The 14,314-nt window shown below is 36.4% G+C and overlaps 1 protein-coding gene across 8 annotated transcripts in view; it reads right to left on the bottom strand.

Moving 5' to 3' along the window:
* ROBO2 (roundabout guidance receptor 2) overlaps positions 1-14,314 on the bottom strand; it is a 672,125-nt gene that overhangs the window by 588,566 nt on the left and 69,245 nt on the right. For all 8 annotated transcript variants that reach the window (XM_005867326.2, XM_014540612.1, XM_014540614.1 and 5 more), the window contains exon 2: positions 11,127-11,453. In XM_005867326.2, the coding sequence (XP_005867388.1) occupies positions 11,127-11,453 (327 nt within the window). The remainder of the gene's footprint in view (positions 1-11,126; positions 11,454-14,314) is intronic.

Genomic DNA, 14,314 nt, shown 5'->3' with positions numbered 1-14,314 from the left:
AATGTGACTTATATTTGGAAATAGTCACATTATATTTACACACACACACACACACACACACACACACACACACTGTAAAGTCTGACCTAAATGTTTTTGGTACAGATTTCGATGTTAGATGACAACTTAAAAAAACTTAATGATTGCCTTTCTAAATACTAAGAAGTACTTTTATAATTGGGAAATACCTTGATGCTCAGAAACAAACAAACATATAGGCCAGTGATGGTGAACCTTTTGAGCTCGGCGTGTCAGCATTTTGAAAAACCCTAACTTAACTCTGGTGCCGTGTCACATATAGAAATTTTTTGATATTTGCAACCATAGTAAAACAAAGACTTATATTTTTGATATTTATTTTATATATTTAAATGCCCTTTAACAAAGAAAAATCAACCCAAAAAAATGAGTTCGCGTGTCACCTCTGACACGTGTGTCATAGGTTCACCATCACTGATATGGGTAATTTAAAAAAAAGTACTTGTCTTCTTAGATGTCAATTTAAGCTCAATTTCCAGGCTCTACTTGCTATGTTAATGAATGGGCCAATGACATCAGCCAATCAGACTCTTTTTGCTGCCTATAACCCAGCCTGACAGCCTTGTTTGCTGGCCTTTTGAGGATCAATTGAATAAAAGGATTAGACCAACCAACGAAGAAATGGCTATTTTGGGTGGTAGACTTTCAGCAAAAACAAAAAATCAAAAGAAAATATACATACAAAAATCCTGTTGGCATTCACCAGTTCTGGGGCTATATATCTGTCACATCATGAAAACACCTGCCTCTCTTACAATCCTTGCTTGACTTCTTTCCAAGGGCCAGAGACAACAAACTATTGATGTCTGAGCAGCCCCAGGAGGGTACTACTAGAGAACTTCAGTGAGTTTACAGAAATGACCCCAAGCAGGTTCCCAATATTGCTTTCCCAGATTCTTTCTTTTTAAATGTGTATTCCATTGACAGAAATGTATGCCTATCTTCTAATTTAAAAAAAATGGGTGGTTGGAAGTGTTGTTTTGCTTTTTAACATCTCCTAAGTGAAATAAAGAAACAATTTCAATGATATAGATTGGAAAGAAAATTGAGCCTCACCCTTCAACAGTTAAGCCACAGGCTGTTAGAAACTTCTATACAAAAAGAAATTTCCAGAATTATACAAAATTTCACCTACTTTTTTTTTCACTGCTACACTCCTGCAAAGAGCTTACCAAATACACAGATTCATGCATGAAATAATGACAAACTCCTTCATGTAATTATAGAAACCTTGTGGGGTCTGCAAGAAAAATTGAAGGATGTTTATTATAATTATCAGAAACAAATTCAAACTAAAGAACTAAAATAGGAGACCTGTCATTTTGCTGAAACACAAATTTTGAGAAAAACATACACATTGCAGCACAAAATTACAATTCCTAATAATAATGTCAACTTGTATACATTTTCAGTAAAATCAATTTCTATTTATACACCAATTGAAATAGAATTGAAGGTTTGTAGATGAGAAACCCTCCAAAACATTGAATATTCTTAACTTTATCTAAAAAAGATTTCTGGAGTTGAAAACAAGAGCTAACTTCAAAATCTCTTGTATTGATAGACCTCGTAACACTATGAATATTTTGTCTATCATTCCATGGATAGAATTTATAAGTCTGCAGAGATCAGGATAATACTGTCTTTGGAAACAATCTTTTGAAAAGTAGAGAACATCAAGATTTCACTTCATTATGTATTTTCTTTGGAATCAGACTTAGTTCAGGCTAATTTGAGTGAATAGTAACTTGAGACTTGTGCTAAGAAGGATTGGACACAGTTAATTCAATCAACAGAAATCTGATATAAAAATTCAGCCTAATATATATTTAAACTAGAGGCCCAATGCACAAAATCATGCATGGGTAGGGTCCCTAGGCCTGGCCGGTAATCAGGGCTGATCTGTGGGACAACCGGCGGGGCGACCAGGAGGCCCCTGCTGGCACTCGCCTTGGCTGGCCTGGGGCCTGCAGGCTGGGGGCAGCTCCTGCATTGAATGTCTGCCCCTGGTGGTCAGTGTGCGTCATAGCGACTGGTCTTTCCATCAGTCATCCCCCATTCAGTCGATTTGCATCTTAGGCTTTTATTATATAGGATAGATCATAAGTTCAAACATGTTCCCCAGGCATTGCAACTTTGCATCTTCAGTTGTAAAGACTAAAATAGAAGCCTATATTTAAAAGAATGTGATGAAGTATCACAAAATTAAAAGTTATACACACAAAACAACCCAAATAACACAGATGTGTGCATGAGAATACATATATATCTTCTAAGATTATCTGTTTTCTAATACCAAAATGTTTTCCACTTGGTCTTTTGTTTACAGGTAAATATGTTTTAGATTGATTCCTTAATGCTGACAGATTCATGGCTTATAATGCTTTCAATTGAGTTTACAGATTTTATTTAAAAGAGCCTCAGACCAACATTGTGGATGCAGGGAAGTACAAAATCTGCTGAGTGCAAGCAATATATGATACTCATCATCTACTTCCCTCTTAACACAAGCTATGACTTTGTGTTACTCACATTGGAAAATTAATAGCCTGCACTAGCTTGCTAGGGCTGCCATAACAAAGTATCACAGACTAGGTGGCTTAAACAAGATACTTATTTTCTCTCAGTTCTAGAGGCTGGAAGTCCATGTTTAAAGTTGGCAGATTTAGTTTTTTCTGATACCTCTCTCCCAGGCTTGCAGATGGCCACCTTCTCCCTGTGTCTTTCCTTTATGCATATGCATCCTTGTTGTTTCTTTATATGTCCAAACTTTCTCTTATAAGAACACGGATCAGGTTAAATCATGGCCCACCCTAAAACCTAAATTTAGAATTGCACCATTTTAATTTTACCATTTGGACCTGTGTCCAAATACAGTCACATTCTGAGGTACTAGGAATTAGGGCTTCAACATATGAAATTCACAGGGGCAGAATTCAGCCCATAATGTGGCCTAAGTACCTTGAGCTATAAGTGTTTTACAATTGTTTGTATATCTGACTCATCCTAACAAAAACTCTGAATTTTTCTCTTAAAATTTTTAGAAATACAACTACAGGAATCATGAAAAAGCCAGTTGCTTCTATGTTCTTTATGGTCAAAATCTATGACCATGAGTTCCAGTTCAACTCACGGTCTTGTATGCATTTCAATGGACAGATTTGTTTGCATGTTTATGTGTTTTAGGAAAGTCATGACATGTCTGTTTCCCCACTCCTGAAATTACTTAACTCAACTTCTGTTATAATTTATCATTAATTTCTCATTGTAAACATTACAAGAGAAGTAGAAAACAAAACAAACACAACTAAGACATTTGGAAGGATAAGAAACTGTGAAGGAAAAGGTGATGTTAGTTATTCTAGGGAAAGGTATTATCATCTCCTGAGATGTCAGAACATTGCCTCCTTTTAGGACAAATAAAAATGTGACAGAAGTATATAGATAAGTAGAAAAAAAACTTGTTACATAAAAATATGCTATGGAGTAAAGACTCAAACAGCAAGATTATTCAACTTAAATGGGGCCAAAGTCCACATGTTCTAGTAGAAGTAATTTCAGAATTTATTCCATCAAATCATACCTACTTGAATTAAATAACTGGGTCCAAAAAACAGAGACTTTGTGGTAATTCTATATTTTCATATAGTTAATTATTTTATATTTTAGTAATTTAATCTTATTTTTAAACTAGAGGCCTGGTGCATGAAATTCATGCACTCAAGGGGGTCCCTCAGCTGGGCTTGCGCCCTCTCACAGTCTGGGAGCCCTCCTGGGATGTCCGACTGATGGCGTAGGCCGCTCCTTGCAGCTGGACATCCTTAGTGTTGCTGCGGAGGTGGGAGAGGCTCCCACCACCGATGCTGCACTGGCCAGCCGTGAGCCCAGCTTCTGGGTGAGCGGTGACCCACTGTGAGATCACACTGACCATCAGGGGGCAGCTCCTGCATTGAGCATCTGCCCCCTGGTGGTCAGTGCACGTCATAGCGACCGGTAGTTCTGCCGTTCCGTCAATTTTCATATTAGCCTTTTATTATATAGGATATGACACAGGTAGTGTAACATATAATATTTATCAAACACTGTCAATGTTTCTTAGCGGTGCTTTTCACTGACAGGGAAGTTAGATACAGTTAATTCAATGGCAATAATAAATACTGTTTATTCTATACTTAAAATTACATATAAATTCCTCAAAAAGTTAAATAGAATTATGTTATGACAAAGAAAAGCTACTCCTAAATTTATAACCAAGAGAAGTTGCAAATTAAACCATAGTTACACAAAATTTGTTTAGGAATTTTGATAGCAGCATTATTCATAGTAGAAAAAAAGTAGAAACAACCCAAATATCTATTAACTGATGAATACATGAATAAGATGTGGTATATACATACAATGCAATATTATTCAGCAATATGAAGAAAAGAAGTACTGATACATGCTACAAGGATGATCTTTGGAAACATTATACTAAGGAAAAGGAACTAGTCAAAGAGGACTATATATTATATGATTCCATTTGTAAAGAAGTCTGAAAGAGGCAAATGTATAAAGACAGAAAGTAGATGAGTGTTTGCCTGGGACTGGGAAAGTTTCCAAGGGAATGGGAATTGAATGATAATGAGTATAGGATTTTTTTTAGGATAGAGAAAATGTCCTAAATTAGATTGTGGCGTTAGTTGAACAACTCTGTGAATATACTGTAAAACATTGAATTGTATACTTTAAATGGGTAAATTATATGGCATATGAATTATATGTCAATAAAGCATTTTTTAAAAGCTCTCCATGGCTCTCAGTCTGTTTTTCAATTTAATTTACCTTTTATTTTTATGAAACATAAAAGTATTTTTCCCTGTATAACATTCATTTATAGCTAAAAATATTTTTTAGAAAGGAAAAATACATATTTATTAAGTTGGAATATCAAAGAAACTATTTACTTTGTGTTCATTTTTAATGCCACCTGTAACCTCTGTTTACTGAAGTCAGTCTACTTTTGTAACCTCCCTTCCTGACATAGATAAAACATCAATTTAGTTTGGGATTTAAAGCAAACAAGATCATTATGTTTGTAGGGTGTCCCATAGCTTTGCTATTCTAGCAATCTGTGACCTATAAATAATGCAAGACCTTTTCCTTCTCTAAATGACTTTCTTGCAACATGAGTCTTGATACATGGAAACCAAAAAGAAAAAAAAAGAAAAGAAAAGAAAGAAATCACCCTGCAGTCATGGAATTTAATATATTTCTTGTTCCCAATTGCATTATGAATCCCATCTATCCTCTCTTTAGTAGTTGCATCAAAAGCCAACTTTTAGATATTTAGCCATTTTATTTTTATCTTATTTATTTTATTTTATTTTTATCAAAGCAAAGGTAAATCATAGCTAATATGAAAAACTCTTGTATTTTGCTTTAGAAGTAAGGAAAGCAGAAAAAGAAAAGATCAGTTTCTATGTGACCCCTGAACTTTGAACCACAACACCACAACCTCCTTGCCACTAAGCAGGCAGCACCTTAATCTCTTCTCTCTGAAGAGTGCTGAGGAAAGAAAATGGAAAAAATAATCTGGGACTTCATCAATTTTTCATGAATTTTCATTTAGGCCAGAACTCCCTTTCACCCTGGTCGATAGATCAAGCTGCTGTCATATATTTACCACCTGGGGCTACAGCTGCTATCTCTGGGGGCTGCTGCTGACTCAGGCTGCATCGCAGGCGGCCACAATCTGTGTGTGGGTCCGGTGCTCCCTCTGCTCCAAACACAGGCGCACTGGTGTTCAAACTGAAATCCTATCTGCACTAGCCAAGCTTGGGCCCTCTTGGTGATCCCATTGGAAAACTGCATTAACTTCTTCAGTGCCTCAAGCCTTACTATGGACCCTGCGATTCTGTTTTAAATATGTAAAACTTTTGCCAGAGACCTTCCTTCAGTTCAAGTTATTGAAAAGTACTTTCTGGATTGCTTCCTGCCACCCCTAACCCCTCCCCCCACCAAAGAAAAACCAAAGAGGGAAAGCAGATATGAGGTAAGTGATTCAAATCTACATTACAATGATTGGGTCTGTATATTTTTTTCCTACACTACCTTGTTCCCTTACACAAAATTGAAGTATGTACTAAAGAAAAACAAAGATGAGAATACAGTATGGTAAAGAAAAGGGGGACTTCTTTTTTTTAATTCTGTATTGTTTAAAAGTATTACATATGTCTCCTTCCCCGCCCCCCCCATTGGCCTCTCTCCAGCCACTCCCACCCTTCACACATAGCCTTACCCCCGCTACTGTCTGTGTCCATGGGCTATGCTTCAATGCATGCATATAAGTCCTTTGGTTGATCTCTTACCGTCCTCCCCCCACTGCCTTCCCTCTGAGGTTGGACGGTCTATTCGATGCTTTTATGTCCCTGGATCTATTTTTGTTCATCAGTTTATGTTGTTCATTATATTCCACAAATGAGTGAGATCATGTGATATTTATCTTTCTCTGACTGGCTTATTTCATTTAGCATAAAGCTCTCCAGGTCCATCCATGCTGTTGCAAATGGTAAGAGTCCCTTCTTTTTTACAGCAGCATAGTATTCCATTGTGTAGATGTATCAAAGTTTTTTAATCCACTCATCCGCTGATGGGCACGTAGGCTGTTTCCAAATCTTAGCTATTGTAAATTGTGCTGCTATGAACCTAGAGGTGCATATATCCTTTCAGATTGGTGTTTCTGATTTCTTGGGATATATTCTTAAAAGTGGGATTATTGGGTCAAATGGGAGTTCCATTTTTAATTTTTTGAGGAACAGGGGGACTTCTATACAACCAGCCAAGACAGCAGAAACTAAGATTTAAATTAAAAATGAAAACCAAGGTGAAGCAAAGAGTATTAAAAAAATCATAATTTTATAATTAATCATTTCACAATTAAAGTCATAACAAGTTTGTTTCCTACTTATCTATATATTTTTGACAAGCCAGATGCACTTAAATCTCTAATTCTTAACTGAATTCAAGTCCCCTTACCCTCCTGCCCCAGGGAATTTGGGAGTGTCTGGAGACATTTTTGGTTGTCATAATGGGGTTGGAGGGTCCTCAGCAAACACCAGAGATGCTGCTAAATATCCTACAATGCACAGCACAAATCTCCACAACAAAGAAATTACCTGCTCCAGTTCCCTCACACACTTCAGAGCTAATTTCTTGGAAGAACAGGTAGCAGTTAGCACTCCAACCCCAACACCTCCTCATTTTCCTAGAGCCCAGAGACACCTTTTACTTGACCATCATGTGGCGTTTACATTGCCAATGACTTTTCATTCTGAAAATTATTGCCTTCCTTTTCTTGTCACTTCACTGTTGATACCCCATAAACTCTGAAACCTCTTCTGAGCATCCTGCACTGGCACTTCTTTCCTTTGCTCAATAAATATCGGGGTTCCAGGCAGTGGAAGTGGTCTTGGCCCTTATTAACCACTGGGCACACAGCCTGCCTGGGCAATCATGTCTACTTCTATCTACTCCCATGGCTTCGACCTCTATCTGGGAAAGACCTTTCTTCTCAATTCCAGAAGCTTTTTTAAAAAATGGAACATGAGGTAGTTTCACCTTCTTATCTCATTGTTCTGGCAAATAACACAGCCAAAGTAAGTTCAGCTTCCGGTTCCTACTAGTTATTTGTCCTGTAGCTGCCATTCCTAGAGATGGTAGCAATATACACAGTCAATCTGCCAAACATATATATCATCTCACAAATTGGCCATAAAGTGATATGATTTATAATTTCTTAATGTGATTCAAACTATTTGCTTCTTTTAATCTTCACTGCTACTTTCAGTTTAAAATCTAACATATACCCTCTTCTGAGTTATTTGGCAGCTTCATAATTCCTCTCTGATTTCAATCATCATTCCTTTAAATCAATCTTTATTTCTCTTTCATTTCAAAGTCTCTCATTTTACAGAACAAAAATGACTAGATTTTATGAATCAGCACTTGCCTACCTTTCAAACTTATGCTGCCCACCAACCTCATATCAAACCACCTGAATTTCTCCAAATACACAATGTTTTTTGGTTTCCACTCGTTCCTTTAATGTTTAAAAAAAATGATGTTCTAAAATTGAGCCTTTATGTTAGGCATTCACAAATATGAAGATCAAGAATTTTTATAATCTGGTAGAGGAACATATATAATTTATACCATTTTATAAAAATACATTGGTTACAATATTATTGAAAAATCTCAATGTTTTGACCCTAATTTCCATATTAATACTTTTTATGAAACACAAGGAAAGACAGAATACTTATGAGCTAATGCGAAAAAGATGCATATAAATGAATACTATTTGATCTTGTTTTGCCTCAAATGGCATGAACTGTTGACATGGCATTAGAAGAAAGAATTTTATTCACTAGCTAAATTCAATTTTAAAGACTTGTGTTTTCCTCTCTAGGTCAGAAATATTTTTAGCATTTCTCAAAGCTCATTGATTTAAAATTTTTTCAAAAGCTACTGTCATATTACAGGAAAAAAGTCATTATTTAAAATCTTCCTCTTAAAACAGTTTGATTCATTATTAATGATGGAATTAGGAAAGAAAGCAATCCTTCAGGTTACTAAATAAAAATACAAGATGCATGTTTATTGAGAGCAATTTTAACAAAACTAAGGCTTTGAAAAAGAAATTATAACCTTATATCTGCCCAACAATAAAATGACTGGCCAATTTTGATAAATTTTAATATTGAGAAGAAAGGTTAGTTAAGGTTAAAAATAGTTAATTGCTTGCTGCCTGGGCTGGTGTGACTCAGTTGGTTGGGCATTCTCCTGAGCATTGAAAGGTTGCTGGTTTGATTTGCAGTCAAGGCACAGGACTGGGTTGAGGGGCTCGATCCCTGGTAGGGGAATGTAGGTGCAGCTGATTAATGTTTTGCTCTCACATCAATATTTCTTTCTCTTTCCCTCTCCCATTCTCTCTCTCTAAACATCAATAAAAATAGTTATTTGCTGTTAAGTAGATAAAAGAAAAAATTTAAAAACTCAAAATTTGTATTTTTTATTTGTATAAAATAGTCCAGATTTTATTTTAGTTTTACCAAATATGGCACAATTTTCTAAAACTGAAAATTAAAAGAACCCAGATCTGATCTTGAATTCCCCATTAACTTGTTTAAATCTCAGTTAGTTAACTAAGATTTCATTTTATCTATAAAAGGGAGAATAATGCCTATTATATTTACTATAAAGGGACCTGGTAGAAAAAAGATCAATAGAATTTGACATTGAATTATTTCAATATTTTTGAAAAGTTCCAGAAATAAGATATTTCAAAATAGAAATGGAAGTTAGGAATATTTGCATTCTTAAGGTTTTGTTTATGCTTCAAATCTCACTAAACTTAATTTAACTGCTTTTTAAAATAATTTATAAAAAGTAAATTACCTGGTGTTCAGGCAAAATGGCATTGCTAGCTAAGGTTCTAATGCTCATATATTGAGGTCTTTCACAAAACAAATTCGGGTTTAGGATTCTTCTAATCTGTTCCTATTGGACATACACATTTCAAGCATCCGTGGGTTCCAGATTTCCTGGTATGAACTATAAATCAAAAGACTGGACACTTGCCCTGGCCGGCTTGGCTCAGTGGATAGAGCGTCAGCCTGTGGACTGAAGGGTCCCAGGTTCGATTCTGGCCAAGGGCACGTGCCTGGGTTGCGGGTTCGATCCCCAGTAAGGGCTGTGCAGGAGGCAGCCGATCAGTGATTCTCTCTCATCATTGATGTTTCTCTCTCTCTCTCCTTCTCCCTTCCTCTCTGAAATCAATAAAGAAATATATTTTTTAAAAAAAATTTTTAAAAAAAGACTGGACACTTGATAACAAAAACTGTCATCGGGGTAGCTGAATAAGAAATAGTATGATTTTATTTACTAAAAGAAGTTTTCATGTCTAAAAGTAATGATAACAGGTAGTGATATATTGTTGAGAATTTTAGTACACAAATACACAAGTTTTATAATCTAGTATAATAAATTTAGAATGTAAATAAAAATATCAACATTAATTACAGACATGAGACCATGAGCTATTATTTAGCACTACCCTTCAAGACATATAAATAAGACTCATGCCTAAATTCTCTTATCTGTGAGACCCTATGGTACAAGCAGAAAGTTGAAAAGTACAAACTTTTTAAAGATCCAACTGTTTCCGTCTTTTTCACAATTAATTATAGATAAAACATTTCCTCAAAATAGATAATATAAAAAAATGTATCATGCTGTTTAAATTACCATACCAAATCCTCGCTGTAAACCAGAAAAAAAAAATCTATCATATTTTTTTATTTTGTTCTGGAAAATAATTCATGAAGTTTTGGAATTAATGTAAAAATTGCTACAAAGCATTGATATCATGATTTACTAGTGTTATTTGGGTTATCTGCTTAATAAATATATTTTTCAATGTCAAAGTCAGGGCAAATCCTTAGCTACTGCTGATTCCCAAGACTTAGACCCTCTGATGTATGAACATTCTGTCTCTACAGAAATAAGATATCTTCTATGATGACTTTTCTATTAAATAAAGAAAGTATAATTGGAATTATTGTTGATGTGTTCTTCCAGGCATGCCTAGAGTAATGATTCCTTTATCAGAAATTGCCTGATAAAATTTAGATTTATACATATATACAGTATATTAGTTATAAATAGGTAACAGAAATTGGTATAATATTGAATGCATCCCTTGTATTTGCTGACATGGTAGACACAAACTTTTCATTTAACACTGCCAACTTTAATACTTGATTATATCTCTCAGTAATAACTCAAATTTTAAATATGAGTAGCATCGCCACCTTGCTGTAATATAGTAACAATCACCATGGTGCTGTAATCTAAATAAATTTACTGCAACACCCTGGCTTGGCATTATTTTGACTAGCTTTCTCTAGAGAAGACAAAGTAAAATTATGCAGAGCATTTTAATTGTTTTATTCTTTGGGTATTAAGCACCCATGGGAACAAAGCTTACTACAAATAAATCAAAGTAAATGCGCATGCCATTTATGAGGCTCATTGTGTTCACTTACATGCCACTTCCAGAGATGCATTCCGACTCACTGCTTCACCAAGATAGTTTCTTGCAACGCAAACGTAGCTTCCTTCATCAGGCTTACTTCTGCGACCATGCACAATGCGCAAGAAGAACAAGGATCCGCTGGGCAGCAGCATCCTGTGGGAGCGCGGATCATCCTTGTCCGTCTCCACCCGCTCACCATCTTTATACCACTCAATGGTGGGTGTTGGCCGGCCCTCTGCCTTACAGTTCAATGTGGTGGGCTCTCCCTTGGAAACAATGACGTCTGAGGGGTGCTCCACAATCCGTGGGGGAAAGTCTTCCTGACGAAGACGAGATCCTAAAAACGTGACAGAATAAAGACAAGCGTTGACATTTTCTTAGTGATAGCTTTTGTTTGATCTAGGTTGACAATGGTGAAATGAAACTCTTTATTCAAAATGCACTTATTACTATTTTATTTGTTTCACTCTTTTGTTCTTTATGTATCTCATAAGTCATCCCCATTCCTTTGTGCAATGAGACAATATAACAATAACTTAATGTTAATTCTAATAAGTTATAGTTAATGTCCCATGAATCATGACCAACAAAACCAAAAGAGAGCAGGCTGGACTGGGTACAAGTAAAACGAATTCCCATCCTCGAAGTGCTTACTATCTCCTGGGGAGAAAGCCAAGTGCCCAAGTACCTAGAACACATATATAGATACCGTTTATCATGCTGATGTGCTGTTATCTGACTTAACATAAAAAGAGACCCACACATTAGGTACAAATATTAGCTCAATTTAACAGATAAGGAAGAAGCTTAGGAAATTAAATTGATTGCCCAAGAATGTAGAGGAAATAAGCAGCAGAGGCAGGATTTACATCCAGATATGTCTGACTGAGGACCTCAAGCATAAATCACTATGTTCAAATGAAATAAGTATTGCATAAAGGTCCAAGAAATGCATTATTGAAAGAAAATTAGAAGCAAAATGTTAACTCTAACTAGAACATATTAAGAAGTCTCTTCCCAAAAACAGTGGCATTTAAATTGAGCTGTAAAGAATAAAAATATGTCAATATGGGAGAAAGGCATTCAGGTTGAAGAAACAACATAAGCAAAAGAAGAGAGAAATTAGACCACATTTACAGTACATTTCATAATCAGGGAAAAAGTTGATGTGGTAGGTGAGTGTAAAAGGTAGTCTTGGAGCCTGAGACAAAAGGGCTTTAAATACCATGCTAAGGAGTGTGAATTTTAGTCTATAAGACTAACAGATTTTGAAGGAACAGTACCTTGACTACCTGTGTATTAGAAAGACACTCAGGGTCTGTAGTGTAAAAGATTGGTAGCAATGAAGGCAAAAAAACAGTTAAGAGTTGTTGAAATACTCCAGAGAACAATCAAAACAAACAAACAAAAAAAAACAAAAAACCTGACCTTGAGAAATAATGCTGAAGTATAAAAAAGAGAAAGATATAAGGCATATTATAAAACAACTAGAGGCCCGGTGCATGAAAATTCGTGCACTGGGGGTGGGGATCCTTCAGCCTGGCCTGCCCTCTCTCACAGTTTGGGGGCCCTCAGGGGATGTCCTACTGATGGCCTCCCTCTGAGGGATGTGACAGGGCTGATCAGGGGAAGGCACCACCCCCATCACCCCACTGCTGTTGCCAATGCCGGCTGCTGCAGCTGCCGGCACTCAACCCTCACTTCTTAGCGCTGGCCCCACCCCCCATCCACTGGTGGGGGGGGGGGGGGGGGATCTGGGGCCAGGTCAGGTGGGGGAGGAGCTGTGGGAGGTTGAGGCACAGCAAGTCGCACCCTTCCAACCTCTGTGAAGGCGTGATGCCAGGGCCAGGCCCGAGCCGCTGCCTCTACAGCTGCCTCTGCAGAAGGGTCAGCATTGGGACTGGGACCATGCAGCCCCCTCTCCCGCTGCTTCTGCCAAAGGGGCTGTGGTGCTGGACTGGCCCACACTGCCACCTCTCCCGCACCACTGGCCCTCAGACCTTGAAGCTGCTGTGGCTTTGTCTGGAAGGATGTCAGGAAGACATCTGGTCTAATTAGCCTATTACCCTTTTATTAGTATAGATCAGTGATGGCGAACCTATGACACACATGTCAGAGGTGACACGCAAACTCATTTTTTTGGTTGATTTTTCTTTGTTAAATGGCATTTAAATATATAAAATAAATATCAAAAATATAAGTCTTTGTTTTACTATGGTTGCAGATATCAAAAAATTTCTCTATGTGACACGGCACCAGAGTTCAGTTAGGGTTTTTCAAAATGCTGACACGCCGAGCTCAAAAGGTTCACCATCACTGGTATAGATGCTTGGTAGAATTTGGTATATCACCATATAGCAAGGAAGAGTGATAGGTACCAACAATTTCCTTGTGACTGCGATGAAAGTAAGGCTACTAAGGAAAATAAGACATACCAAGAGAAAGTCCTGTTGGTATTTTTAAATGAACATTTTACATAACATATTGTTTTGAATATTTTTAATTTATAAAGTGCCAATGGCCATTATCTGTGGAAAGGTCCTACCAGCAACTGCAAAATAAATCCAAAGGAGATGCTGGAAGAAATAACGACATCTGAGGACAATGATAATGTACATATGGGATTTTAAAAGTTTGTTCTTAAAATTTTCCAGCCAATCACCTAATATTAGCACATCTCTGCCCAATGCACAGAAGTAATATTTATTCCTCAATAGTGTTTATTTATATTCAATATTAATTAAAATTTAATATTTTACTTTTACAGAGGAAATTTAATTTGGTAGTAAATAAACATTTTCTTTTCTGAAGAGATTTAACATTTAAAGGTTGCTGATTACCATTTGTAATCTCATCAGATCCAAGAAGGAACTTACACATTGAAAGTGCTAGGTACCTACAGCAAAAGAGTAATTCACAGTACACAGGTCAGAATTAAAAAACAAAAAAGTACTAAAGAACCCCAAAGCATTTAAATATGGACAGGTACATCATGTATCACAGTAATATAGAAAGACACATATTGTAAGTACTATGGTCCTAAAGCACATGAGGAATTTGCTGTCTATAAAAAATAAGAATTATTTTAAAAAGCAATAATCAAGAAATATCTCAAAGTATCCTATATAATAAAAGCATAGTACTCTATGCAAATTGTCCCTTCAACTGAAAGTTATCCAGAGCTTTACTGGGGATGGG

The sequence above is a fragment of the Myotis brandtii genome, unplaced genomic scaffold (genome assembly GCF_000412655.1).
Source record: "Myotis brandtii unplaced genomic scaffold, ASM41265v1 scaffold249, whole genome shotgun sequence".
Classification (NCBI taxonomy): domain Eukaryota; kingdom Metazoa; phylum Chordata; class Mammalia; order Chiroptera; family Vespertilionidae; genus Myotis; species Myotis brandtii.
The sequence above is the reverse complement of the archived record's forward strand: the minus strand, read 5'-3'. Positions and strand labels throughout refer to the sequence as shown.